This window comes from Erinaceus europaeus, chromosome 6 (genome assembly GCF_950295315.1).
Source record: "Erinaceus europaeus chromosome 6, mEriEur2.1, whole genome shotgun sequence".
Lineage (NCBI taxonomy): Eukaryota > Metazoa > Chordata > Mammalia > Eulipotyphla > Erinaceidae > Erinaceus > Erinaceus europaeus.
Genome location: NC_080167.1, coordinates 50,400,378 through 50,427,565, shown reverse-complemented (window position 1 = coordinate 50,427,565; position 27,188 = coordinate 50,400,378). Strand labels below are relative to the sequence as shown.

Sequence of the window (27,188 nt, the reverse complement as noted above, 5' to 3'; positions counted from 1 at the left end):
CCCCCTTCTTAAAATGAGTATATGGAGTGTTTTTGAAAAGTTTACGCCATTTCTTCTACTTCTCTAACCAACACCCTTCCACATAGCTCCCAGTCTGCCTCATGCTGCCTTAACTGTGTGTGCTTCGGTTCAAGCCCCCCCCCCCCCCCCCCCCCCGTCCATGGCCACATAATGAACTCCTCTTCAAATGCTCTTTCAGAATCATTTCTAACACTGTAGATCAGTCTTTGTAGTCCCATAAAAACAAATTAAAAATTAAAAAAAATAAATAAATACAAGAATGGGCTTCAGAAAAAATCCCTGAATCTCCTGAGATTGCATGGAAAAAATCTGTGTAAATCCACATGCATTTTCTTGGGAAAATAATATTTACTTACATTCTCAAAGGAAACCTGGCCCATGAAAGAAAAGAGAACCTGAGATCTAGATAGCAGTGATGACTACATTCCACGTTGCCTTAAAGCTCTATATATTCTCTTATTTGTACAATAAACACACATTTTTCTGGATCTGGGCAGTGGCATACCCAATTGAGTATACATGTTACCATGCACAAGGACCCAGGTTTAAGCTCTCAGGCCCCACCTGCAGGGGGGAAGGTTCACAAGCAGCAAAGCACTCCTGCAGGTGTCCTTCCCTCTCTCCATATCCCCTCCTCTCTCAGTTTCATTCTATCTCTACTAAAACAACGAAATACACAGTTTTCCAATTTTACATTTTTACAAACTGGTCTCTTCTGCTAGTCAATGAGTTTCTTTAATCACATCCCTATCTCACCCGCCCACCCCGTTGATCTATTTGATGTTAGTACTATTATGGAGAGGAGGGAAGACAACACATACCTCTGTTGGATGCAAGAATAACTCTCATCCAGTAAAATGGGTCTGCAGAATCTGATGACATGATTCCAAATAGTGGTATCTATAATATCACACAAAACCTATTATCAAAGTATATCATATGTGCTAGGTTTGCACTTAATTTATTATGCATTTACTTAAACTTTAAAAAGAAAAAAAAATCAGTATTTCTCATGTTCTATCACGAATATAACTTAAGAGTAAAGTTCTTTAAAGAAAATAACAACAGAAAGCATTACTTTCCTTATTTCACTTGTATTTTCAAGAAATTTACTTATTTACTTTAATGAGCAAGACAAAGACAGAGAACACTGCTCAGCTCCAGTATAAAGTGGTGTCCAGAACTGAGCCTCTGGGTTTTAGAACTGGGCCTCTGGGTTTTAGGCAGGCAAGTCTGCTGCACTACTGCTGTACTCTCCCTGGGCTGCATTTCACTAGTAAATCCCCTTACCAGTAAGAAGAGATGTCATGGGGCCAGGTGGTAGTAGTGCACCTGGTTGACCATACACATTACAATGTGCAAGGACCCAGGTTTACGTCCCCACATGCAAGAGGAAAGCTTCACAAGCAGTGAAGTGGTGCTACAGGAGTGTCTCTCTTTCTCTTTCTTTCTCACTCTCAATCTTTACCCCTTCCCACTCAATTTCTGTCTCAGCCCAAAATAAATAAAAGCTGTCACACAACAGTGGTGATGAAATTAAACTATATGCTTCAACATGGTTAAGATGGCAATTTTTACCATGCACAAGGACCCATGTTCAAAACCCTGGTCTTTACCTGCAGAGGAATGTTTCACAAATGGTAAATGAGGGCTGCAGGTATCTCTCTCTCTCTCTCTCTCTCTCTCTCTCTCTCCCTTTCTCTCTCCCCCTTCCCTCTCAATTTCTCTTGGTCTATATCAAGTAAATAAAATATTAAGATTTTTTTAAGTGTTTTAAAAAGATGACAAATGTTATGTACTTTTAAACCATGATTTTAAAATATGTTTCTATCAGTAATTATAGGCTATCCCTGCCTAGTCATAGAATAATTTTGCAAAGCTATGAGTACTAAGAACAGTCAAGGTCACAGTTATACACCAAATGACCAAATGTAAGATAGAAAATGGTATATATGGAGCTCTGCGGTGGCACACCAGGTTAACCAAACATAGTATGAAGTGTAAGGATCCCAGTTCAAGCCCCCAGTCCCCCACCTGCAAGGAGGTCGCTTCACAAGCAGTGAAGCAGGTCTGCAGGTGTCTATCTTCCTCTCCCCTCTCAATTTCTCTCTGTCTTATCCAATAAAATGGAAAAGAAATGGACTCTAGGAACAGTGGATTTGTAGTGCCAGCAATGAGCCCCAACATAACCCTGGAGGTAAAAAAAAAAAAAAAGTAGATTTGTCTGCAGAGCAATGCTCTGCCCTTTTACTTTCTCTCTCATGAAGTAAATCAGTATTTTTTAAAAGTTCCAACAACTAAAAGTAATGCATAATAGAAAAATGAAAGCATTTTCACTAGCAACTCAGATTAAAAGAATGACACTTGGGAGTCGGGCAGTAGCACAGTGGGTTAAGTGCACGCAGCACAAAGGTCAAGGACTGGCAGAAGGATCCTGGTTTGAGCCCCTGGCTCCCCAACTGCAGGGGAGTGGCTTCACAGGCGGTGAAGTAGGTCTGCAGGTGTCTATCTTTCTCTCCCCCTTCTGTCTTCTCCTCCTCTCTCCATTTCTCTGTCCTATCCAACAACAATGACAGTAATAACAATAACTACAACAATAAAACAAGGGCAACAAAAGGGAATAAACAAATATTAAAAAATATATTTTTAAAAAAAAGAATGACACTCAGAGTAAGTCAGCATATTTACTAGTCAAACTAAAACTAAGTATCTTAAATTCTAACCAGACATATTACCTTACAATAATAGTACAGACATTTATGTGATATTTTGGTTACATACCTGACAACATACTAAAAAAATGAAGAGAGTTATAGCAGTCCATAATACCTTCTCTCTAAATTGTATCTGTACAACAAATAAAAAAGAATGATCAGTCAAAACCAAGAAATGGTAAATACCAAGCTAATAATGATATTAAGCATAGCAGCACTAGCCTTCACAAGCTCTCATTACTGGTACCACCTCCTGGCCCATTTATCTATGTATTTTTAACACCTGGACCATTTATTTATGTATTTAACTATGAAAGAGAGAATCAGAAAGATACAGAGAAAGAACAGAGCACTGCTCACTACTGGCTTATGGTGGTGCTAAGAACTGAACCTGGGATTCAGAGTTTCAGGTTATTGTTTTTTGCTTGCCTGTTTGTTTGTTTGCATAGCCATATGCTGTCTCCCCAGATATAACTTTCTTTACTTAACAGAAATTAAATAATGTAAACACAAGTAGGCCTCATGATACTGTACCAAGTTAACCAAAATTGACAAGGATGCAAAGCAAGACACAGGTCTAATTAGCCTGCCTTTCAACTAACACTGTATTGTGCAAAGCCAGGAAATGCCTGTGGTACTATTATATGGATATGATTATGGATATGGAAAGTACGGTTTCTTCCCATACCTTACATGTAGCTGGAATGATTATTTTTATAAATTTAGAGAACATAAAAGAAAACAATAAATTTAATAAAAATTTTACCTGTGTCCCTAATTCAGTTACTTTTCAAAAAAAAAAATCTCAAGTACACTTAGAGAGCATTGTCTAGAAACTTGTCAGTTTTCAATCAACAATATTTCTTTTCTTTTCCTTTCTTTTCTTCCCTTTTTCTTTTTTTCTTTCTTTTTTTTTTTTTTGCATCCAGGGTTATTGCTGGGGCTCGGTGCCTGCACTACTATTCCACTGCTCCTGGAAGCCATTTTTCAGATAGGACAGAAAGAAATTGAGAGAGGGGAGGGGATGATAGATGATAGAGAGGGAAAGAGAAAGATAGACACCTACAGACCTGCTTCACTGCTTGTGAAGCGACCCCTCTACAAGTAAGGAGCTGGGGGCTCAAACCAGGATCCTTGCACTTAGTACTATGTGCACTTAACCGGGTGTGCCACTGCCCAGCACCTCAATCAACAATATTTCTAGGATTTATTTATTAGCTCCAAAAGTGTACAGAGTTGAGAACAATTTGATGTAACCATGGTTCTTGTCAATATATTTCTGTGATTTTTTTTTCTTTGTAGTAAATAAATCAAGAAATGGGAGGTACATACTTACACAACTGTGATTCAATCATAAAAAAGAGATGAACTCACCAAAAGTGACCCAACAGAGTAATTCACTCCTACTGTATTCAGGAGAATATCTTATCTATTGATAAGAAACGGGTCACAGAAATTGGTTTGGAAATACTATGACTTCAAGAGAAAGAACCTAGGAGAACTTAAAACAAGTCTTGGTTTAGATACCTCTTGCAAGGGACAAGAAACATTTTCTCCCATTAAAATCAGAAAAAGGTTGGGAAAAGTTAATTAAATGTGCTAGTTCAATAGGGTAAGTCATTTAGATACTGGCTATATTACTAAAATATTATACTTACTTTTCTTTCAGGTTTCTGAATTTCTGGTAGAACTGCACAGAAAGGTTTGATAACTTCTAAAAATTTGACTGTTAAAAAAAAAAAGAATAAATTCACTATTACAAAAAAAAGTTTAAAGATGTACTTCCCCCCTTCCCTCCACATAGTGGAGCTGCTTCAGCACTCAAGACAGACTTTTTCAGATCAAAGGAGACAAGAGACAGAGATAGAGATGGTGGGGGAGAGCCACCACAGCAGCAAGCTTCCTCCAGTGCTGTGAGGGTCAGACTTAAATCTGGACCATGTATAAGACAAAGTAGGTACCCTCCCAGGTGAGCTATCTTGCTAGCCTTGGATATATATATTTTTATAGAATCAAATACAATCTTTTTTTAAAGGCAACCTATTCCACCTCTACCCCCAAAGTTCATTAATAATTCTCTCCACTTCAAATATATAAATGATTCAAGAAACAAAAAATCCAAAAGGTTTAAAGAACTAGTCAGTAGGAGTAAGATAATTCAAGTACCTTTTTACCATGATTATATTTTCTCATGCATGTATCCAGCCCTTTTACATATACAGAAAAGGAATAATTCAAAGAGCATCACTACATCAAAAAAGAGCAAGTGGTGAGTCGGGCTGTAGCGCAGCGGGTTAAGCGCAGGTGGCGCAAAGCACAAGGACCGGCATAAGGATCCCGGTTCGAACCCCGGCTCCCCACCTGCAGGGGAGTCGCTTCACAGGCGGTGAAGCAGGTCTGCAGGTGTCTATCTTTCTCTCCCCCTCTCTGTCTTCCCCTCCTCTCTCCATTTCTCTCTGTCCTATCCAACAACGACAACAACAATAATAACTACAACAATAAAACAAGGGCAACAAAAGGGAATAAATAAAATAAATATTAAAAAAAAAAAAAGAGCAAGTGGCCCCCACAAAACAATGCTTTAGAGATAAAAACAAGAACTAGCACAGCAAGAACAGAGGAGGAAAGTACAGAGAAAATGTAATGGACCTCCAAAACTGATTTAGTTTCAAGTGAAAAAGGCTGGAATGTATGAGAAAGACATGAAATCACCCTCTGTTGATAACTTTAAAAAGACTTTACTTCTTATATGTGATAGAGTTGCTCCTGAGACAGGGAAAGTAAAAAAAAAAAATTAAAAAAAAACTCATACACCACCCCAGTACTTGCAGGGGTTGAACCAGGAATCTCAAGCATGCAAGGCTGAAGTTCTACTTGATCTATGACCCCAACTACCCAACTATAATAATTTTTCCCTTTCTTTCTTTCTTCCTTTCTTTCTCTCTTCATTTTTTGTTTGTTTTTGTTGCCTCCAGGGTTATCACTGGGGTTCAGTGCCTGCACTTCGAATCCATTGCTCCTGGAGGCCATTTTTTCTCTTTTGTTGCCCTTGTGTATCGTTGTTGTTATTATTATTGTTGTTATTGCTGTCATTGTTGTTGGATAGGACAGAGAAAAATGGAGAGAGGAGGGGAAGACAGAGAGGAGGAGAGAAAGACACCTGCAGACCTGCTTCACTGCTTGTGAGGCAACTCCCCTGCAGGTAGGGAACTGGGGGCTTGAACGGAGATCCTTATGCCGGTCCTTGCACTTTGCTGCCATGTGCGCTTAACCCGATGCCCTACTGTCCGGCCCCCAATTATTTTTCCTAATGTATATTTGCTACTTCATTTCATTAAGCTACTATATACTGCTTGGTTGCCCTCACTTAATGTTTTCAAGTACTAGCTGTATTGAAAAAAAAAAAAGTCAGGGAGTCGAGCAGTGGCACAGCGGGTTAAGTGCACATGGCGCAAAGCGCAAGGACCTGAATAAGGATCCCGGTTCGAGCCCCCCCGGCTCCCCACCTGCAGGGGAGTCGCTTCACAGGTGGTGAAGCAGGTCTGCAGGTGTCTATCTTTCTCTCCCCCTCTTCCCCTCCTCTCTCCGTTTCTCTCTGTCCTATCCAACAAAGATGACATCTATAACAACAATAATAATAACTACAACAACAACAAAAAGACAAGGGCAACAAAAAGGAAAATAAATTAAAAAAAAAATTTTTTTTTAAAGTCAGTCCAGAGAATTAATAACTATACTTCATTAGAAATCACTGTTTTCCCAGACTGCCCTGATAATGTATGAAAGATAAGCCAAGGTTCTTTAAGTCGTGTTGTCTGGCACGACTTAAATCCAGTCAAAGAACTGGAAGGTAAAGATGATAACCTATTAGACTTGAGTCTTTGCAAGCCTCTGTAATATGTAGGAACACAGATGCCACAACTAGCTATCAATTCAGATCACCTTCTCCCACTGACACAGAATTCTACATACTAATAGCATGAAACTGTTTTCAAACTGACAAGAGTAATTAAATTCCATGGTGAGCAAAAAGTTGGCTGTATTCTCTCTATATATCAATAAAACCTCTAAAACTTATAGCACCCACAGATATATGACAGTAGTTAGCAATTCTCAGGAACATATATTTAATACTCAAGGACCATTTTGGACTCTTATTTGGAAAGCAAGTCTAAGACTTATGAAGGTGTTCATCTCTAATAAAACTACAACCACACTATGAAACTTCCTAGTCCCTTCATCATTTTCCTAATTTCCACCTCACTCCAAGTCAGGTTCTAGTTTTCTTGGCATTGTATAATTACCTGTGCTGGATTATTCATGTTCAATATTTTTTTGTTTTCTGTTCTTTTTTTTTGCCTACAGGGTTATCACTGGGGCTGGGTGCCTGAAACATGAAGCCACTGCTCCTGGAGGCCATTTTTTCCCATTTTGTGCCCTTGTTACCCTTATTGTTGTCGTTTATTGTTATTGTTGCCATTGATGTTGTTGTTGTTGGATAGGACAGAGAGAAATCGAGAGAGGAAGGGAAGACAGAGAGGGGGTGAGAAAGACAGACACCTGCAGACCTGCTTCACCGACTCCCCTGCAGGTGGGAGCCAGAGGCTCGAACCAGGATCCTTAAGCCGGTCCTTGTGCTTCGTGCCATGTGCGCTTAACCCGCCGCGCAACCACCAAACCTCCCAAACAATGTTTTAATGCTTGTCTGCCACCTGTCTAACCTTGTGCGACATAATATTACCTATCATACTTTTGCAGTTATTTTTTTAATATACAAAGAGTGGCAGAGAGGCAGTGAGAATGAAAAAGAACACAGCACTGACGCTTCCTTCAATGCAGTAGGGACCAGTTTCGAATCTAAGTTGTATGCATGGCAAAGCAGCATATTTTTTAAATTTTTTTTAATATTTATTTTCCCTTTTGTTGCCCTTGTTTTATTGTTGTTACTGATGTTGTTGTTGGATAGGACAGAGAGAAATGGAGAGGGGAGGGGGAGATAACGACAGACACTGCAGACCTGCTTCACCACCTGTGAAGCGACTCCCCTGCAGGTGGGAAGCCGAAGCTGGAACAGGGATCCTTATGCCGGTCCTTGTGCTTTGCACCACATACACTTAACCCGCTGCGCTACCACCCGACCCCGGCAAAGCAGCATATTATCCAAGTGAGCTATTTTACAGTTCCACCCATTAGGCTGTAAATTCAAGGCCAAGGGTCTCATCTACTTACTTCCTGGCTCCCCACCCCCAATATCCACTAGCTGGCAGATGGGTGTCTGGCTAGGCAATTAGCCATTCGCCCAACACAGTTGAGCGAGTCCTTGTGGTGATATACATGGTAGAATGTTTCGGGAAGGTTCCTTCCGGAAGATGCCCATCCACAGCTCAAGGCCTTGGCTCTGGGTCTCAGCCCAGACTCTTGCATCTGACTCTCAGAAGATGCTAAAGAGCGAAATGAAGAGATGACAAGAGAGGGCCCAGCTATTCATCGCACTCTCGCCCTCCCCTGATCCATCACCACAAAATCACGCTAAGGAAAGATGACGGCTGGGTTCTAAAACAAGCTTCCTAATTTCGAAGCTCCTAAAATATCACTGGGTCCAGGTCCGCGGAGCACCTGACTCCCACCCCCGCCTCCGGTTAAGGCCTCGCCGGGCAGAGAGCAGCCCCAGAGGGACCCCGGCCTGCGCCATCCGCAGTGACCCGATGCGGCCCGAGCCTCCCCAGCCCCACGAGCCTGGAGACCCCAGCAGCCGCCTGCCCGCAGTCCTCTGGGGGTTGCCTAGCCAGAACCCCATCTCCGCCACCACCTTGCAGACCCGGCCGCACTGCCCTACTCACTGCCCATGGCGGCGGCTTCGCTGCCTGGCTGGGCTCGGCAGCCTCAGCTTGGCCTTCGCTTGACTCCCGCGTCCCGGGCCTCTGCGCCCGCTCCAGACCAGCCCGCGCAGGCTCCACCCCCTATGCGTCACTGGAGCGCCCGCCTGCATAGCCCCGCCCCTGTTAGCTTTGCAGTCACTGGCAGTCGCCGCTATGGACGTCAGCGCGTTGCCATAGCCACGGCCCGCTCTACCAGCGGTCTTGCTGCGGCCAACCCAGGAGTGTGGGTACAACCACAAGGTGGTGGCTTTGATTGCCTGCTTACTCAGATCTCCATCACAGTGTCATGCTCAGACCTCAGGGCGCAATGGACGAAAGCCTCAGGCCCAGTGCAGCGCGGCTGTCTGCCTCAATCCCCTTCCTCCAGTACTCCCGTGTGGTGTACCGGGTTCCTAGGCTCACGGAGGATATATGGGTTTTGAATTGGAATTTCTGGCATGCAAGGCCTGAGCTCTACTAGGTTAGCAATTTCTCTGGCCGCTTCATTTTTCTTTTAACCTTACGATTATCTCTGTACAAAGTTGAGTTTAGCTTGTGCTGCACTCCCCACCCCCCCCACTACAATAATACATTACTGATTAAAATCTGTCCTGACTTTATTTTGAACACACACACATTTTGACCCTTGACAGATATACATGCATAAATGCACACGTGGATGTGGCAACTTTGGCTGAGTTATCATGGGTTTCTCTGCTTTAATTGGGCTCCGCAGTTGCTAGGAGCATAAATTATTAGAAGGCTCTATCACTAACCTGGAATTTGTTCCTAACTGTAAGCAACAATTCCTTCACTTCTGTAATGACAATGGGTTCCTTACAACATAACAGGGAGCACCGAGACGTGTCCACGGAAGTGACCCAGCTTCCTTTGAAGTGCATTGCATTTATGAGACAGACACCAGGGGCTGCCCAGTTTCAAGAGGGAGGGGACAGACTCCACCACTTGCAGGGGGTGTGACACAGTTTTGAAGGAACAAGTGGGACACAGAGTACTGCTCTGGTCATATTTGGAAAATACAATCTGACAAAGTGGGAATCTCACACCTTATCACTTCATTCTTAGTTCTCTCTACTTAATATTAGTCATCTTCACAGTTGTCTAATTACCCCTTCTACACCACAAACTATTTGATGACCAGGAAGGTCTTAATTTTTGTGTCATCTACAGTACCCTGAAAATTGCTGATCCTAATATGTCATTTTGACATTACATTTCTTCTTTCTCTCTCTCTCTTTTTTTAACCAGAGCACTGCTCAGCTCTGGCTTATGGTGGTGTGGGGGATTGAATTTGAGACTTTGGAGCCTCATTAATGAGAGTCTCTTTGCACAGCCATGTTATCTATCCCAACTACCCTTTCACCTTTAATGCCTATAATTTTTTCAAGCCATTTTTTGTGACTAATAGTGGTTTATAAGATTACCAGGTATAGTTCGAGAGTACCAACCACCAAACTTCTTTGCCCTCACTTTTTTTTTGTTTGTTTTGTTTTGTTTTCTGTAAACCTAAGAGGTCACACATGCAAAGTTTGCAGTTCACCAATCGGCCATAACTATTAGCTTTTTGTTTGTTTTTTATCTTTTTTCTTCCTCCAGGATTATCGCTGGGGCTCAGTGCCTGCACTATGAATCCACTGCTCCTGGAGGCCATTTTCTCTATTTTGTTGCCCTTGTTGTTGTTATTGCCATAACTGTTGTTTTTGGATAGGAAAGAGAGAAATTAAGAGAGGACAGGAAGGCAGAGAGGAGGAGAGAAAGAAAGACATCTGCAGACTTAACTTCACTGCTTGTGAAGCCACCCACGCATAAGAGCGGAGCCGGCGGCTAGAACCCTGAAGTGCCATGTGCAGTTAACCCACCTCGCTACCGCCAAGGAACCACTATATTTTTATTCCATACTCTATTATGGGAATACTTGCTTTGGAATTTTCATAATGACCTCTTCTTCAAGGTAATTCAAATACTGATACCTGTTACAATAATCTGAAGTGGTAAGCTTAACAAGGTGGTTAAGCTACTGTAGCTATATCTCATGGCTCAAGTTGGGTAAAATAAATAAGAAACCACAAACAGGAGACTAAGTGGTGGTGTACCTGGTTGAGCGCAGAGGTTACAGTGAGAAAATGACCAGGTTCAAGCCCCTGATCCCCACCTGCAGTATTGTGAGTGGTAAGGCAATGCTGCAGGTTTCTCTGTCTCTCGTCCTCTCTAGTTCTCTTTTCCCTCTAGATTTCTGACTTCTCTACCCAATAAATAAAGATAATAAAAAAATTTTTAAAGAGTGTTAAAAAAAGAAGAAACTATAAACAAGACTAAAATTAAAGATCTGGGGGGCAGGCAGTGCGCATTTGGTTAAGCACACACATTACATCATACAAGGACCTGAGTTCCCAACCTGCAGGAGGGAAAGCTTCACAAAGTGGTGAAGCAGTGCTGTAGGTGTCTCTCTGTCTCTCTCCCTCTCCTCTCAACTTCTCTCTGTCTCTTATAATAAATAAATAATATATTTTTAAAATAACATTAAGATCTGGAGCAATCTAAATTACAAAAAGAAATCTAGATTTCCATCAAATTTTATACTTGAGTTTTCCAAGTTTTAATTCAAGATACCAAAAGCTCTGAAAAATACTAACAAAGCTTTGTTTTTTTCTATCAATAATTCAATATACAATGTTGATAATTAGTTGCATTAAATAGGCTTTCATAATACTACTGATTTACAGAAGTGGCACTTGAGTGACATGATTTATAAAGCTTGACAATGGGAGGAAATGTTAAGGTATAAAAGGAAAGACAGAGAAATGAAGATTCCAGAAATGTTAAATCAATACACTAATGCATGCATTTGAGATTGTGAATCATGAATCTGCTGTCATGGCCAAAATAACCTGAATACTGACTCAGAAAAGAATCACCAGTTGCCAATGCAAGTGAAGAGGGTGTCTCCCTGAACCACCACCACCCCCACTCCCCCATCATTTCTGAGAATGTCAGCCTTGCAGCTGAAGAATGTGTTAGAGTCTCTGTAGCACCAAGCTAGATTTACAGTGAAGCTGCACTGCTAGTTGATTATAACTCTAGCACCAAGCTTAGTTTTAGACTAGAAGGTAGATAGATCAGGGAGCTCTAGAAATTCCCAGCACCTGGTATTGGGAAATTTCCTGTCAAAGTTATAGCACTCCTTACCAAATAATATCTTGCCATGGCAGAACATTTTAGAGGCAAGAATGATTAGCCAGGGGCTAAGATACCCAGATCTGATGCCCAAAGTCAATTAAAAATACAAAGATATTAGGGCTGGGTGGCACCTGGTTGAGTACACATGTTACAGTGCACAAGGACCTGAGTTCGAGCCCCTGGCCCCACCTGCATGGGGAAAGCTTCACGAGTGGTAAAGCAGCGCTGTAGGTGTCTCTCTGTCTCTCTCCCTCTCTATTTTCCCTGTCCTCTCAATTTCTGGCTGTCTCTATCCAATAAGCAAGTAAATTAAAAAAAATACAAAGATATCTCTGCAAGAGCAGGTTGAAAAAAAAAAAGATACTACAAGATAACCCATCAATCAATTTCATTGTAAAAACTCATTAATTCAACAATATGGTGATACAAGATTAATTTAGAATTATCCTAATATTTAATAGGACTTATATTTAGAGATCAATATTTAATAAGACCTATATTAAAGGGTAATGGGTAAAAAAGCTTACTTGAAAGAACGTAAGTCAAGAATAATGTATTTTTGATATAGTGTTTGGTGTAACATTTCTCACAGTGGCAGGAAAGCAGCACCAAATATTATATCAAAAGAAAATATTAGTAGTCCCAGGACTTGGAATAATGAAGTGAAAAATTAACAAAAGTGATGAACATCAAACAAATTGAGAGGTAGCATTGGATTAATCTTTATATAGCCAAAAATCAAGTGGAAATTCTGAATAATGACCTCACTCTATAACTCACTCAGACCTAACTCAATTTTGTAACACCTTGCATTTATCCTCTTCCTCCTCCTCCCTCCTCCTGTTTTTTTTTTTCTCCTAGACCTCAGGCATGTGTGATTTCACCATTCTGAGGTCTACCTTATTATTCTATTTATTTCAGATAGAGAGAGGGGGAGAGGAAGTGACACCATAACACTGGAGTGCCCCACCCCCAGTCTGATGACTCCCCCATGTAGTGTTAGGGCTTGAACCTGGGTACCCTCTGGGGTGTGAAATCTCTCAGCTTCTGGCATCCAGTCTTTTCATGTTACTGAAGGGAAAGCAGAAAAAAATATAGGAAGCAGTCTTTGCTTTTGATGGCAGTTGGTTTAAAAGGAAGTAGCAATGCTTCTGAGGATGTCATCAGGCAAAGGTCTTCGTGAGGACTTCTTCATGCTGCTGCAGGTGAACCTTGCCAATGCCCACAGCAGGTGTTGGTAGAGGGGGCCGGCTCACAAGACGGAGCTATCATTGGAACAGAAAAAGGCATGAAATGACATTTGACCCGGTCAGAGTTCTGCTTGCTTCTCCCCAGAAGGTGCACATACTCCTAGCTTGTTTAAATATAACTCACCATTCTGGAAAAAAAAATGAGTTGTGCAGGATGCATTGGAGGGAGAACTGTAGCGCCCAATTAATAAACTAACTAAACCCCAGGCCCGATAATTTAGGTAAGTTCTTGTCCTAGTTTTCATCAATTATCACTTGGGTTTAGCTGTATCATTCTCTAACTTGGGGCTATTTAAATGTGAAAGGGAATGGAGATGGAACCCAGATCAAATGAACACTGAGATCTAACTGATATCATTCCCATTGAAAGATAAGCTTAGCAAGAGAAATAGGAGCAGCATTGCTCTCTTCATTACTTTTTCCTGCCTACAACAAACTGAAGATGAAGTTGGTCTATGTATATAATAGCTTTGTGAATGGACCTGCAACAAGGGTCAGCAGGTATCTCTGCTCCATACTGTGGCCTTTTTTTTTTTTTTTTTTTGTCTCCAGGGTTATTGCTGGGCCTTGGTTCCTGCACTACAAATCCACTGTTCCTGGAGGCTAACTTTTCCCTTTTGTTGCCCTTGTTTATCATTGTTGTTATATTGCTGTTGTTATTGCTGTCGTTGTTGGGTAAGAAAAATAGAAATTGAGAGAGGATGGAAAGACAGAGAAGGGGAGAGAAAGATAGACACCTGCAGACCTGCTTCACCACTTGTGAAGTGATCCCCCTGCAGGTGGGGAGTCAGGGGCTTGAACCGGGATCTTTATGCCAGTCTTTGTGCTTTGTGCCATCTGTGTTTAACCCAAAACACTACCACCCGGCCCCCCAAACTGTGACCATTAGGAAGAAGACAGCAAGAAGGTTAGTGGGAAAGTAGCTGACAAGTGGGAACTTTAATTTTTTCAGTATAGTCACTTCTTACTAATATAACATTAGTATGTACACTAAACATTTTACTCTGAAAGAAGAGCGTAACACTTGATGCTGCTTCCTCGTGTGTCTTTAAAGGAATTGAGCTGATAGTAGGGGCCAGACCCATTTGTTAGCACTTAAAGAGAAACAAAAGACACACATACACACCCCACAAGAGCTAGTACCTTGCAGGCCAGCTGCTTTTCAAATCTTGGAGAAACAAAAAACCATGGACCCATGTTCTGAGGTTCTTCTTGACTCCAAATGAAATCTATTAAAAAAGAAATCTCATTTCAGTGCCTCAAGAAAAAATACACAGCATGTCTTATGTACACATACATAATATAAGCAAGTGTGCATATATACACAGCACACACTTAGGTATGCATCTATGTGCATAAGCCTTCTTCCCTGATACATGCTTTTCCAATAGGATATAGTGTTGTTTCTTTCTTTCTCTCTCTCTCTCTCTCTTTGATAGAGCACTTATAATACAATTCTTTCAGCCCCTAATTTCCTTCCTCCTGTTAATTGGAAGTGAGCTTCTGGTCCTACCCCTTACCCCAACCTCTGATCTTTTCTCCTTTGCTTGTTTTAGAATCCTGACACACACTACATAGCCTTTTACATCTGCCTTCCCCAATTATTAAAACACCTTTGTGAGTCTAACTAAAGCAGTAGTCGAAGTTCTTTTGCTATTATTTGGGGTGACTGTATAGCATATACCAGAGACTGTTCAGCACTCACATTGAATCATGTTTTGGCTGTTTGCAGTCTGGGGTGATTGTGGATAAAAGTGCTACAAACATTCATAGAGGGGCCAGGCAGTAGTGCACCTGGTTAAGCACACACATTACAGTGTGCAAGGACCCAGGTTCAAGCCCCTGGTCCCAGCTGCAAGGGGAAAGCTTTACGTGGTTAAACAGGTTGCAGATGTCTCTGTCTGTCTCCCTCTCTACCTCCCTCTCCCCTCTCAATTTCTGTCTCTATCCAATACAAAAATAAAATTCACAACGACATTTCTGTGAACATGCTTTCATTTCTCAGGGTGGGGAGAAGCTGGCAGACTTCCCAATGCAGATCTACACCAGCATGCATGCCCAACAGCAGGTGAAGCATCCTGAATATGGACCTCAGATCATATCAAATAAATGAGGTTTACAGTCAACAATATTTATACACCTTTCCCATATTTGGGAGCTACTCTCTTCCCTAATCTAGCTTTCTGGTCCTTTTTCCAGCCATGATATCTTCTCCCCAGACAATAACTTGGAACCACCTGCATATCAGATGTCAGGCTCAGGAAAAAAAATAATAAAGAGGAAAAGAAAGAAAGAAAGAAAAAAGAAAAAAACAACAACTAGTATAGTCGTGGGCTCTCTGGAATATAACTAAAATAGGCCTACTAACTATCTACAAAATGGAGACCTCCCCCAACTCTTAATATGAACTATTCCAGCCTTTAGGTTCACGATTAGTCAACAATTGTTTGTTTGGCTTTATTATGTTAACTCTCTTTTCAGCCACCAGGTTCGAGATGCTATCATGATGCCAACCAAAGGAAACACTGACAAAATCCATAGAATAAGATGGGTACAACTCTACACAATTCCCACCACCAGAACTCCATATCCCATCCCATCCCCAGATAGCTTTCCTATTCTTTATCCCTCTGGGAGTATGGACCCAGGGTCACTAAGGAGTGCAGAAGATGGAAGGTCTGGCTTCTGTAATTGCTTCCCCACCGAACATGGGTGTTGACAGGCCAATCCATACTCTTGTCTCTCTCTTTCTCTAGTGGGGTGGGGCTCTGGGGAAGTGGGGCTCCAGGACACATTGGTGGGGTCATCTGTCCAGGGAAGTCTGGTTGGCATCATGTTAGCATCTGGAACCTGGTAACTGAAAAAAGAGTTTACATATTGAGCCAAACAAATTGTTGTTGTACCCCTCTTATCCTATGGATTTGGTCAGTGTTTCCTTTTTATAAATAAAAAATTTTTTTAAAAAACTAGATTATTTGATGATTGCACTGCTGACTTTTTTTTTTTATTGCCACCAGGGTTATTGCTAGGGCTCAGTGCTGGTGCCACAAATCCACTGCACCCAGTGACTTGTGTGTGTGTGTGTGTGTGTGTGTGTGTGTGTGTGTGTGTCTATTATATCAGATAAGACAGAGAGAAACTGAGAGGGAAGAGGAGGTAGACAGTGAGACAGATAGACACCTGAAGATCTGCTTCATTGCTCATGAAGCTTTCCCCCCAGCAGATGGGGAGTGGGGTTTCAAACTTTGATCCTTGAGCATGGTAATTGCTGATTTTGAAGCACTCTTTTGACATTCTGGGTAGTTTTCTCAGTGTCTGGCCTGCCATTCCCAGTTTCTTTCCAAAGACTTTCCAGATATAAAAGTTTTTCGTGTTAATCAAGTCAGATGTGGGGTTGAAGAGATGGTTCACCAAGTAGGCCACATGCCTTGTAATATGCATAGTCCAGGTTCAAGCCCCAGCAGCAACACACAGGAGAGCTGTGGGACTAGGGGGAGTTCTGGTGCTGTAGTATCTCTCTTTCTCTGCTTCTCTCTCTGAATGAAAAATCCAGCCTAGGGGTGGAGAACCTGCATATGCTCAAACTCCTGACTTCATACAAAGAAAACCTGGAAAGTCTAATTTTTCTATTAGGAAATATGTATTGATAGTATATCTAAGGTTTTTTTGTCCGACCCAAGGTCACAAAGATGTTCTCCTAGAAACTGGACATAGAGGGGGTCGGGCAGCAGTACAATGGGTTAAGTGCACATGCCACGAAGCGCAAGGACCGTGTAAGGATCCCAGTTCGAGCCCCTAGTGCCCCATCTGCAGGGAGTCGCTTCACAAGTGGTGAAGCGGGTCTGCAGATGTCTGTCTTTCTCTCCCCCCTCTGTCTTTCCCTCCTCTCAGCATTTCTCTCTATCTTATCCAATAACAGTGACATCAATAACAACAACAATAATAATAACCACAACAGTGATGAAACAACAAGGGCAACAAAAGGGGAAAAAATAGCCTCCAGGAACAGTGGATTTGTGGTATAGGCACTGAGCCCCAGCAATAATCCTGGAGGCAAAAAAAAAAAAAAAAAGAGAGAGAGAGAGAAAGAAAGAAAGGAAGGAAGGAAGGAAGGAAGGAAGGAAGGAAGGAAGAAATTGGATATAGTTTCCCATTTTTCATTCAGGTCAGTGATCAACTTTGAGTTGGTTTCTGTCTAAGGTGCAGACAGCTGCCCCGTTGGCCCAGCCCCAGCTATCAAAAAAGCTAGATTTTGAAAGCTGCCCTGAGTTTCTCAGAAATGCTAGCACAGCATTGATTGCTACCAACTCCTGAAAAAGCAGATGTTTTCGATGAGAGACCACCAAAATATTATGAGAATAAAAACTGTACCTTTCACATGCGTGTACTTGCTCATCTCTTGCTGCAGCGAGTCCAAGGGGAATGGGCACAGCTCCTCTATACGTACGATTGCGAAGTTCTGACGTCGGGCCTCCAGGGTCTCTCTGTGCTTCAGCAGAGCATAGTAATGTTTGCCACAGCAGAACACCAGGCTCTTTACTCTGGTGGGCAGAAAAGGTATGGCAGGGTAGGGTGGGGTACATCTTAAAGTTAGAGATGGGGCCGGGCCGTGGCACACCTGGTTGCCACATGTTACAGTGTGTAAGGAAGGATTCAGGTCAAAACCGCCAGACCCCACTTGTGGGGGAGAAGCTTCGTGAGTGGTGAAGCAGTACTGCAAGTGTCTCTCTGTCTCCTTTTCCACTCTTGATTTCTCTCTGTCTCAAATAAATAAATATTAAAAATAACTAAAGTTAGGGAGTCGGGTGGTAGATGAGCGGGTTAAACGCAGGTGGTGCAAAGCACAAGGACCTGAGTAAGGATCCCGGTCCGAGCCCCCAGCTCCCCACTTGCAGGGGAGTCACTTCTCAGGCGGTGAAGCAGGTCTGCAGGTGTCTGTCGTTCTCTCCCCCTCTCTGTCTTCCCCTCCTCTCTCCATTTCGTTCTGTCCTATCTAACAATGACATAAATAACAACAACATAATAACTACAACAACAATAAAAAACAAGGGCAAAAAAAGGGAAAATAAATCAACATAAAAGGGCGGCAGCGCAGCAGGTTAAGCGCAGGTGGCGCAAAGCGCAAGGACCGGCTTAAGGATCCCAGTTCAAGCCCCCGGCTCCCCACCTGCAGGGGAGACACTTCACAGGTGGTGAAACAAATCTGCAGGTGTCTGTCTTTCTCTCCCCCTCTCTGTCTTCCCCTCCTCTCTCCATTTCTCTGTGTCCTATCCAACAACAATGACATCAATAATAACTACAACAATAAAACAACAAGGGCAACAAAAAAAGAGAATAAATAAATAAACATAAAAATTAAAAAAAAAGAAGAAGAAGAGGGAGGTCGGGTAGGTTTCACTCTGTACTCATAAGTGGGGGGCTCTGTAGCTGGGTTCCAATCATCAGAAACCCGTGGGCTCAATGGAACACAGCTATATATGCCTCAGTGTTCACTCTGCCATGCACACTACAGCTCCTACCCCACTGGTATAAGGGACTCTCATGCCGGGATAGAGAAGATTATATGAGGACACAGAATGCCTTCACTGTGGGTTCCTGAACACAAAATACTTGACAGACTTAATTAAAATCCCAGTAAAGCATTCAGGGAGATGATTCAGCAGGCAGAGCATGTTCCTTGCAGGGGTGAGGTGCCAGGTTTGATCTCTGGCACTGCACATGTCAGAGAAGTGCTCTGCTCTCTCAGTCATACTGCTTTATTAAGTTTTAAATAAAATCCTACCACAGAGTAAGAAAACAGCTACACATCAAATTTACTTATTTGGATCCACAGATGAATCACCAATCACGGGCTTGAACGTTGTTCCTGGTCCCATTTCTTGAAGAGAGGATACAGCTGCCTACAGGACAGGGAGACACAAATCTGCTAGTCAGTGGACAGGAACTAGAGGGATATTTACTAGAAAATCCTATCACAATTCTGATCTAGGAGTAATATATATGAATAAGCACAGCATTCCCCAAACTCATCAGATCTTTATACTCAGAATAAAACTTTTCTGAGGCTACAGAAGTGTTTTTTTAGGTTATTTATTCTTTCTATTGTTGTTCCAACTCCAATATCAGTTTCTTGAGGAAGTATTAATTTAAAGGACTTCTGTTGTCACAGGGGTACATTTCCACATGTCCCCCAAAGACAGGTAGCTATCAGTACAGAAATTTGTTTTTTATCTAATTTTTTATTTTAATTTTCTGTTATACTTTATTTATTTATTTATTGGATAAAGACAGAAAGAAATTGAGAGGGGAGGGTAGATAGACAGGGAGACAAAGACAGCATCAACACTCCATTTCAACTCATGAAGCGTCACCCTGCAGGTGGGGACTGGGTGCTTGAACCCTGGTCTTTGTGCATGGTGCTCAAGCAGGTACAGCACCAACCAGTCACTTTTTTTTTTTTGTCTAATTCTAAAAACCAAAATTCTGCTTTGATCACACAATGTTATGATCAATAAAAATATGTGAAATGCTCTAGATGTCTAGAAGAGGGCACAGTGAAAGAGGGCAAGACTTGTAAGGTTCTGTGTTCAGTCCCCAACACAACATGCACCCAAGTGATTTTCTGGATCTCCTACTCTTTTGTGTTAATAAATAAACAAATAGGGACCAGATGGTGGCACACATGTTAGCATGTACAAGGACTTAGGTTCAAGTCCCCAGTCCCCACCTACAGGGAAGGAAGCTTTATAAGTAGTGAAACGGTGCTGCAGGTGTCTCTTTTACTCACTCCTTCCCCATTTTCCCCCTACCTTCTCAACTTTTCTGTTTCTATCTAAAAAGAAAAAAAAAAAACAGAGGGGGAGGTGGGCAGTAGTGCAGCGGTTAAGCGCAGGTGGTGCAAAGCACAAGGACCAGTATAAAGATCCCGGTTCAAGTCCCCCGCTCCCCACCTGCAGGGGAGTCACTTCACAAGCAGTGAAGCAGGTCTGCAGGTATCTATCTTTCTCTCTCCCTCCTCTCTTCATTTTTCTCTGTCCTATCCAACAATGAAGAAATCAATAACAATAATAATAACTACAACAATAAAACAACAAGGGCAACAAAAAGGGAAAATGAATAAATAAATATTTTGACGAGATCGGGCGTGTTCAGGGTGGTATGGCCGTAGACGAAATATTTTTTTTAAAAAACTGGAGTAGGGCACCAAAGTAAAAAACCTGGGGTGAGGGTGAGGGTGGATATTCTGCTTCCCAGGGTGGCAGGGGGGCTGGAGGTGGGTGGGATGGGACACAGCCTTTTGGTGGTGAGAATGGTGTTTATGTAGACTCCTATTAATTTGTAGTCATATAAATCACACTTTAATTAATATGAGAGGGGAAAAATTGATTATATATCTCAAACTTTTTAAAACACAGACTAAGTCTCTTTAATACATAGGCTGAGTCTTTGATATGTTTACTCTCTCAAAAGCCTAGAACAGGGAGAACAGAAGCAACTGGTGGCACAGCTATAAACAAATAATGTCAAAGGATATAAATTATGGTGATGTTGGGTGTGATACAGCAAATCCTAACAAAGGGATTTTTCAAAGTTAACCTAATTACCAAATAATGTGATTATAACAATAACTATATATTGTCTTCTTGAACCCTAAGACAACAGGAACCTCACATTTCCTCTAGAAAGCCTATATTTCCCACAGTCCTGGGACCTCTAGGGTGGGGCGCACCTTCCTACACGTTTCTCTCAATTCATACCAAATAATATTGCATCTGCCAGCCGATCCTAACCTAATCAACACAAAGAGTACCACCTCAGCATGCTTCACTTCAGACTGTGTCCAGACACTTCAGGCATGGAATGTCAACCCTTGAGCCTCATTACTCAGGTGAGGCCTTTCCTTTAATAGTATTCTCTAATTCTATTCTAGGAGGTTCACTTCATAACAAATTCCCAAAACCTAGATATAGGCCAGGTCCTGTGAGATAGAGCATATGTTCATATGTATCCATAAACTCGGGCAAAATATATACCTGAAAGCAAAAGTACAAAATAGTCTTCAGTGAGTCAGTATAAATTTCCTAATGAAATAGTGTCTACTTAGACTTAGATACCCTTCTCGCCTACTATTACACTCTCCTATTACAGTTCTCTCACTCACTCCAAAGCTAACCTCATCAAAGCAAGGACTGCAAAAGCTGAATAAGGGCAAGAGACTGGCATACTTTAATGATGACTCTTTAGTCACTATCAGGCCACCCCATCAGCTGGGGCCCCATTCGGGGAGTCCTGAGATTCCCAAAAAGATATGATGGGTCTAGACCTCAAATAAATCCCTCTCTCCATTGCTACTGGTCATCTCTATCAGGAACAACAAAATAGACCCCTTTGTGGGCCCCCAAAGGACCTTACCATCAACTTGGATCAACAACGGTAGAGAATGTTCCATCCTCTGAAGGGAAGATGGACAACATACTCTATGCTGTACCTGAGGAAGATGGGTCGATATTGGGGCAGCCTGGAACGTTCTTACTTATGATCACAGAATGTGAGCTCAGATCTACAGGGATGCAGAGGTCACATAGGTTCCTAAGCTGAATATGGGCCCCAGACCAAATAAAACCGATGGAGTTTACATTCAACAATATTTTTTTATTATGTTTACTTATTTTCCCTTTTGTTTCCCTTGTTGTTGTTGTTGTTTATTGTTGTTGATGTCCTCATTGTTGGATAGGACAGAGAGAAATGGAGAAAGGAGGGGAAGACAGAGAGGGGGAGAGAAAGATAGACACCTGCAGACTTGCTTCACCGCCTGTGAAGAGATTCCCCTGCAGGTGGGGAGCCGGGGCCTCAAACTGGGATCCTTACCCCTGTCCTTGCACTTTGCGCCACGTGGGCTTAACCGCTGCACTACGGCCCGACTCCCATCAACAATATTTATACACCTTTCCCATATTAGGGAGCTACTCTCTTCCCTGATCCAGCTTTCTGTCCCTTTTCCAGCTATGACATCATCTCCCCAGACAATAACTTGGACCAAACCTGGGCAAGTCTGAGACATGAGAATCTCTTTGCATAAATGATATATTTTTAATTAATTAATTAATGTGTTTATTTATTCACTTTTGTAGCCCTTGTTTTATTGTTGTAGTTATTAATGTCATCATTGTTGGATATAAACAATATTTTCTAAAAGAATTTTTGGGTCAGGGCAATAGAATAGCAGACTCTCATCTCTGAGGTTCAGAGGTCACAGATTCAATCCCTAACACCACCATGAGCCAGAGCTGATCAAAAGAATGAAGTTACAATAAAAATATAAATGAACACATAGACAAACAAAAATGTTTTGCACCCATGTCCAACAACTTAGCTGAGTGCCTAAAAAAGTTATGGTCTAGGGGTCCGGTGGTGGTGCACCTGGTTAAGCAAACCCATTACAGTGCGCAAGGACCCAAGTTCAAGCCCATGGTCCCCACCTGCGAGGGGAAATATTCACAAGTGGTAAAGCAGGGCTACTGATGTCTCTCTGTATCTCTTCCTTTCTATCTCCCTAGTCTCTCTCAATTTCTCTGTCTCTATCCAATAATAAATAAATAAATAAAATTTTTTTTAAGTTGTGGTCTATTATACCTAATAGAATACTAGTCAGCTGAGAGTCAGGTGGTAGCGCAGTGGGTTAAGCGCACATGGCACAAAGCGCAAGGGCCTTAAGGATCCTGGTTCCTGCCCCTGGCTCCCCACCTGCAGGGGAGTTGCTTCACAGGCAGTGAAGCAGGTCTGCAGGTGTCTATCTTTCTCTCCCCCTCTCTGTCCATTTCTCTGTCTTATCCAACAACGATGACATCAATAATAATAATAATAACTATCTTCAGGAGGCGGAGCTACGAGCAGCAGATCGCTTTCTCTCCTCTCCTCTCCTCTCCCGGATCAACTAGGAATACCAAAGGAGACCACCCGGACCGAAAACAAGACAGGACTATAATGACCACAGGAACCCAGTAAATCACCCGTGAGTACAAACACGCGTGGCTGGTGATAGAGAGGAGAGAGGGGCCTAAGGAGAGATTAAGAGACTGCTAACAGTTTAACAGTTTGTCAGTGGAGACACCACCTCCAGTCTGCTCCACCAACAAGGGGACAGCTGAAGGGAGGAAAGGACTCCCCAGAGACTCACCAAGTACAACTCTGAGTCTCCATTGCTACTACCCTCAGAATCTGGAGCAGCAACAGGGAGGGACACCAGGGCACAGAGATCTAACCGGGAAACTCAGGAGAAGACCTATACCTCGGTGGCATAGCTGAAGGGCTGTGAAAGTCTCTTTGCATAACCACTGGATTATCTCTGCCACACCCTGCTTTATCTCTTGGTCAGGAGTCATTGATTAAGCCAAGAAGCCTATTGATAGTTTAAAAGCCCTCAGGCTACCATAGCCTACAGGGGGAAAAAAAAAAGGCTTTTACACCACTGAACTCCAACTCAGGGATTGAAAAAACTGTTAACTTATATAAAATGGTTAAAACAACAAGAAAAAATAATGGAGACTCGAACCAGGACAAGAGTCCAGCTAAAAGTCCTCCAGAGGGCGAAGCACAAAACAACGAGTTCAACATCCAAATATTAGCTAAGGAAATAATAACAGGAGTGAGTAAAGAATTTGAAAAAATTGTAATCAGAACTGCAGGAACAACAAATGAGAATGTGGAAGAAAATTCTAATTATCTCATGGTTATTAGAGAGCTGAAAGCTGAAATTGCTGAGCTAAGAAGGCAACTAGCTGAACAAGCTAAAACAGTATCAGAGCAGGGCAACAAAATAGATGAACTCCAGAAAGCAGTAGAGGGCAGAGAGAATAGAATCAATGAGGCTGAAGACAGAATTAGCAAGATTGAGGATGAATTAGAGACAACTAAAGAAGAAGTAAGAGATCTCAAAAAGAGATTAAGAGATGCTGAAAACAACAACAGAGTCCTATGGGATGACTTCAAAAGAAACAATATACGCATTATTGGCTTACCAGAGGAAGAAAGAGAAGGGGAGGAAGAAAGCGTTCTCCAGGCCATAATAGCTGAAAATTTCTCTAGTCTAGACAACACCAAAGACATAAAGATTCAAGAAGCCCAGAGGGTCCCAAACAGAATTAACCCAGACCTAAAGACACCAAGACATGTCATACTTAGATTGGAAAGGAATAAGGATAAAGAAAGGATCCTCAAGGCTGCAAGAGAAAAACAAAGAGTCACCTACAAAGGAAAACCCATAAGATTAGCAGCAGACTTCTCCATACAAACACTACAGGCCAGAAGAGAATGGCAAGATATCTATCGAGTGCTCAATGAGAAAGGCTTTCAGCCAAGAATACTATATCCTGCTAGATTGTCATTCAGACTAGATGGAAGCATCAAAACCTTCTCAGACAAGCAACAGTTGAAGGAAGCAACCATCACCAAGCCTGCCTTGAAAGAAGTTCTGAAAGGTTTCCTATAAACAACCAGACCACCACAAATAGAACATATATCAAAACACTCTAAAACTCTACAAGAATGGCGTTAAAATATCTTCAATCTTTGATATCAATAAATGTGAATGGCCTGAATTCACCTATTAAAAGACACAGAGTAGGAAGATGGATCAGAAAACACAACCCAACAATATGTTGTCTACAGGAAACTCACCTAACGCAACAAGACAAACACAGACTTAAAGTGAAAGGATGGAAAACTATCATTCAAGCCAATGGCCCACAAAAAAGGGCAGGAACAGCTATTCTCATATCTGACATGATAGACTTTAAAATACATAAGATTAAAAAAGATAGGAATGGACACTACTTAATGCTCAGAGGATCAGTCAATCAAGAGGACTTAACAATTATTAATATCTATGCACCCAATGAGAAGCCATCTAAATACATCAAACTTCTACTGAAAGAGCTACAGCAATATATTAACAGGAACACAATCATAGTAGGGGACTTCAACACCCCACTCTCTCAACTTGACAGATCATCCAGGAAGAAAATCAGTAAAGACATAAGGGAGCTAAATGAAGAGGTAGATAAACTAGAACTATTGGACATTTTCAGAGTCATTCATCCCAAGAAACTGGAATACACATTTTACTCAAATCCACATGGATCATTCTCAAGGATAGACCATATGTTAGGCCACAAAGACAGCATCAGCCTATTCAAGAGCACTGAAATCATCCCAAGCATCTTCTCAGACCACAGTGGAATTAAACTAACACTTAACAATCAGCAAAAGATTAGTAACAGTCCCAAAATGTGGAAGCTCAACAGTACACTTCTTAACAACTTCTGGGTCAAAGAGGAAATCAAGGAAGAAATCAAAATGTTTCGAGAGTTCAATGAAAATGAAGACACAAGCTATCAAAATATTTGGGACACAGCTAAAGCAGTCCTAAGAGGGAAGTTCATAGCTATACAAGCACACATTAGGAAACAAGAAAAGGCACAAATAAACAGCCTGATTGCACATCTTAAAGACCTAGAAGAAGAACAACAAAGGAACCCTAAAGCAACCAGAAGGACAGAAATCACTAAAGTTAGGGCAGAAATAAATAACATTGAGAACAGGAAAACCATACAAAAGATCAATGAAAGTAAATGTTGGTTCTTCGAAAGAGTAAACAAAATCAACAAACCTTTAGCCAGACTCACAAAACAAAAAAAGGAGAAGACCCAAATAAATCGGATAGTAAATGAAAGAGGAGAAATCACAACAGACACTGCAGAAATTCAACATATCATGCGAGGCTTCTATGAACAACTATATGCCACCAAGCTAGAGAACCTGGAAGAAATGAATGATTTCCTGGATACCTACCAACTTCCAAAACTAAGTCAAGAGGACATGGATAACATGAACAGGCCCATCACAGCTAATGAAATTGAAACAGTTATCAAAAATCTCCCCAAAAATAAAAGTCCTGGACCAGATGGTTTTACAAATGAATTCTACAAAACTTTCAAAGAAGAACTAATACCTCTACTTTTAAAAGTCTTCCAGAAGATTGAAGACACTGGAATACTCCCTGCCAGCTTCTATGAAGCCAACATCACCCTGATACCAAAAGCAGACAGGGACACAACCAAAAAAGAAAACTACAGACCAATATCTCTGATGAACATAGATGCGAAAATATTGAACAAAATTCTAGCCAACCGGATACAGCAGTATATCAAAAAGATTGTTCATCATGACCAAGTGGGGTTTATCCCAGGCATGCAAGGTTGGTTTAATATACGTAAATCGATCAATGTGATCCACCACATCAACAAAAGCAAGACCAAAAACCACATGGTCATATCAATAGATGCAGAGAAAGCCTTTGACAAAATACAACATCCCTTTATGATCAAAACACTACAAAAAATAGGAATAGATGGAAAATTCCTGAAGATAGTGGAGTCTATATATAGCAAACCTACAGCCAACATCATACTCAATGGTGAAAAACTGGAAGCATTTCCCCTCAGATCAGGTACTAGACAGGGCTGCCCACTATCACCATTACTATTCAACATAGTGTTGGAAGTTCTTGCCATAGCAATCAGGCAGGAGCAAGGAATTAAAGGCATACAGATTGGAAGAGAAGAAGTCAAACTCTCCTTATTTGCAGATGACATGATAGTATACATGGAAAAACCTAAGGAATCTAGCAAGAAGCTTTTGGAAATCATCAGGCAATACAGTAATGTGTCAGGCTATAAAATTAACATTCAAAAGTCAGTCGCATTCCTCTATGCAAACACTAAGTTAGAAGAAATTGAAATCCAGAAATCAGTTCCTTTTTCTATAGCAACAAAAACAATAAAATATCTAGGAATAAACCTAACCAAAGAAGTGAAAGACTTGTATACTGAAAATTATGAGTCACTACTCAAAGAAACTGAAAAAGACACAAAGAAGTGGAAAGATATTCCATGCTCATGGGTTGGAAGAATTAACATCATCAAAATGAATATATTACCCAGAGCCATCTACAAATTTAATGCTATCCCCATCAAGATCCCAAGCACATTTTTTAGGAGAATAGAAAAATGCTACAAATGTTTATCTGGAACCAGAAAAGACCTAGAATTGCCAAAACAATCTTGAGAAAAAAGAACAGAACTGGAGGC

The 27,188-nt window shown here is 41.5% G+C and overlaps 2 protein-coding genes across 4 annotated transcripts in view; both read right to left on the bottom strand.

Annotated features, from left to right (window-relative positions):
* SEC61A2 (SEC61 translocon subunit alpha 2) overlaps positions 1–8,695 on the bottom strand; it is a 28,200-nt gene extending 19,505 nt beyond the window's left edge. The window contains exons 1-4 of one of the 3 annotated variants that reach the window (XM_007524621.3): positions 8,576–8,695; positions 4,394–4,461; positions 2,803–2,868; positions 843–921 (exon numbers count right to left, since the gene is read on the bottom strand). In XM_007524621.3, the coding sequence (XP_007524683.2) occupies positions 843–921; positions 2,803–2,868; positions 4,394–4,461; positions 8,576–8,582 (220 nt within the window). In that variant the 5' untranslated portion in view covers positions 8,583–8,695. Of the gene's footprint in view, positions 1–842; positions 922–2,802; positions 2,869–4,393; positions 4,462–7,964; positions 7,984–8,575 lie in introns of those variants that run through there. The other 2 variants (XM_060192161.1, XM_060192162.1) reach the window with 2 other exon arrangements.
* Positions 8,696–12,329: 3,634 nt separating this feature from the next.
* The window catches only part of DHTKD1 (dehydrogenase E1 and transketolase domain containing 1), a 71,588-nt gene continuing 56,729 nt past the window's right edge, over positions 12,330–27,188 (bottom strand). The window contains exons 14-17 of the mRNA XM_007524620.3: positions 18,859–18,941; positions 17,413–17,582; positions 14,185–14,270; positions 12,330–13,056 (exon numbers count right to left, since the gene is read on the bottom strand). Of these exons, the coding sequence (XP_007524682.1) occupies positions 12,955–13,056; positions 14,185–14,270; positions 17,413–17,582; positions 18,859–18,941 (441 nt within the window). The 3' untranslated portion in view covers positions 12,330–12,954. The remainder of the gene's footprint in view (positions 13,057–14,184; positions 14,271–17,412; positions 17,583–18,858; positions 18,942–27,188) is intronic.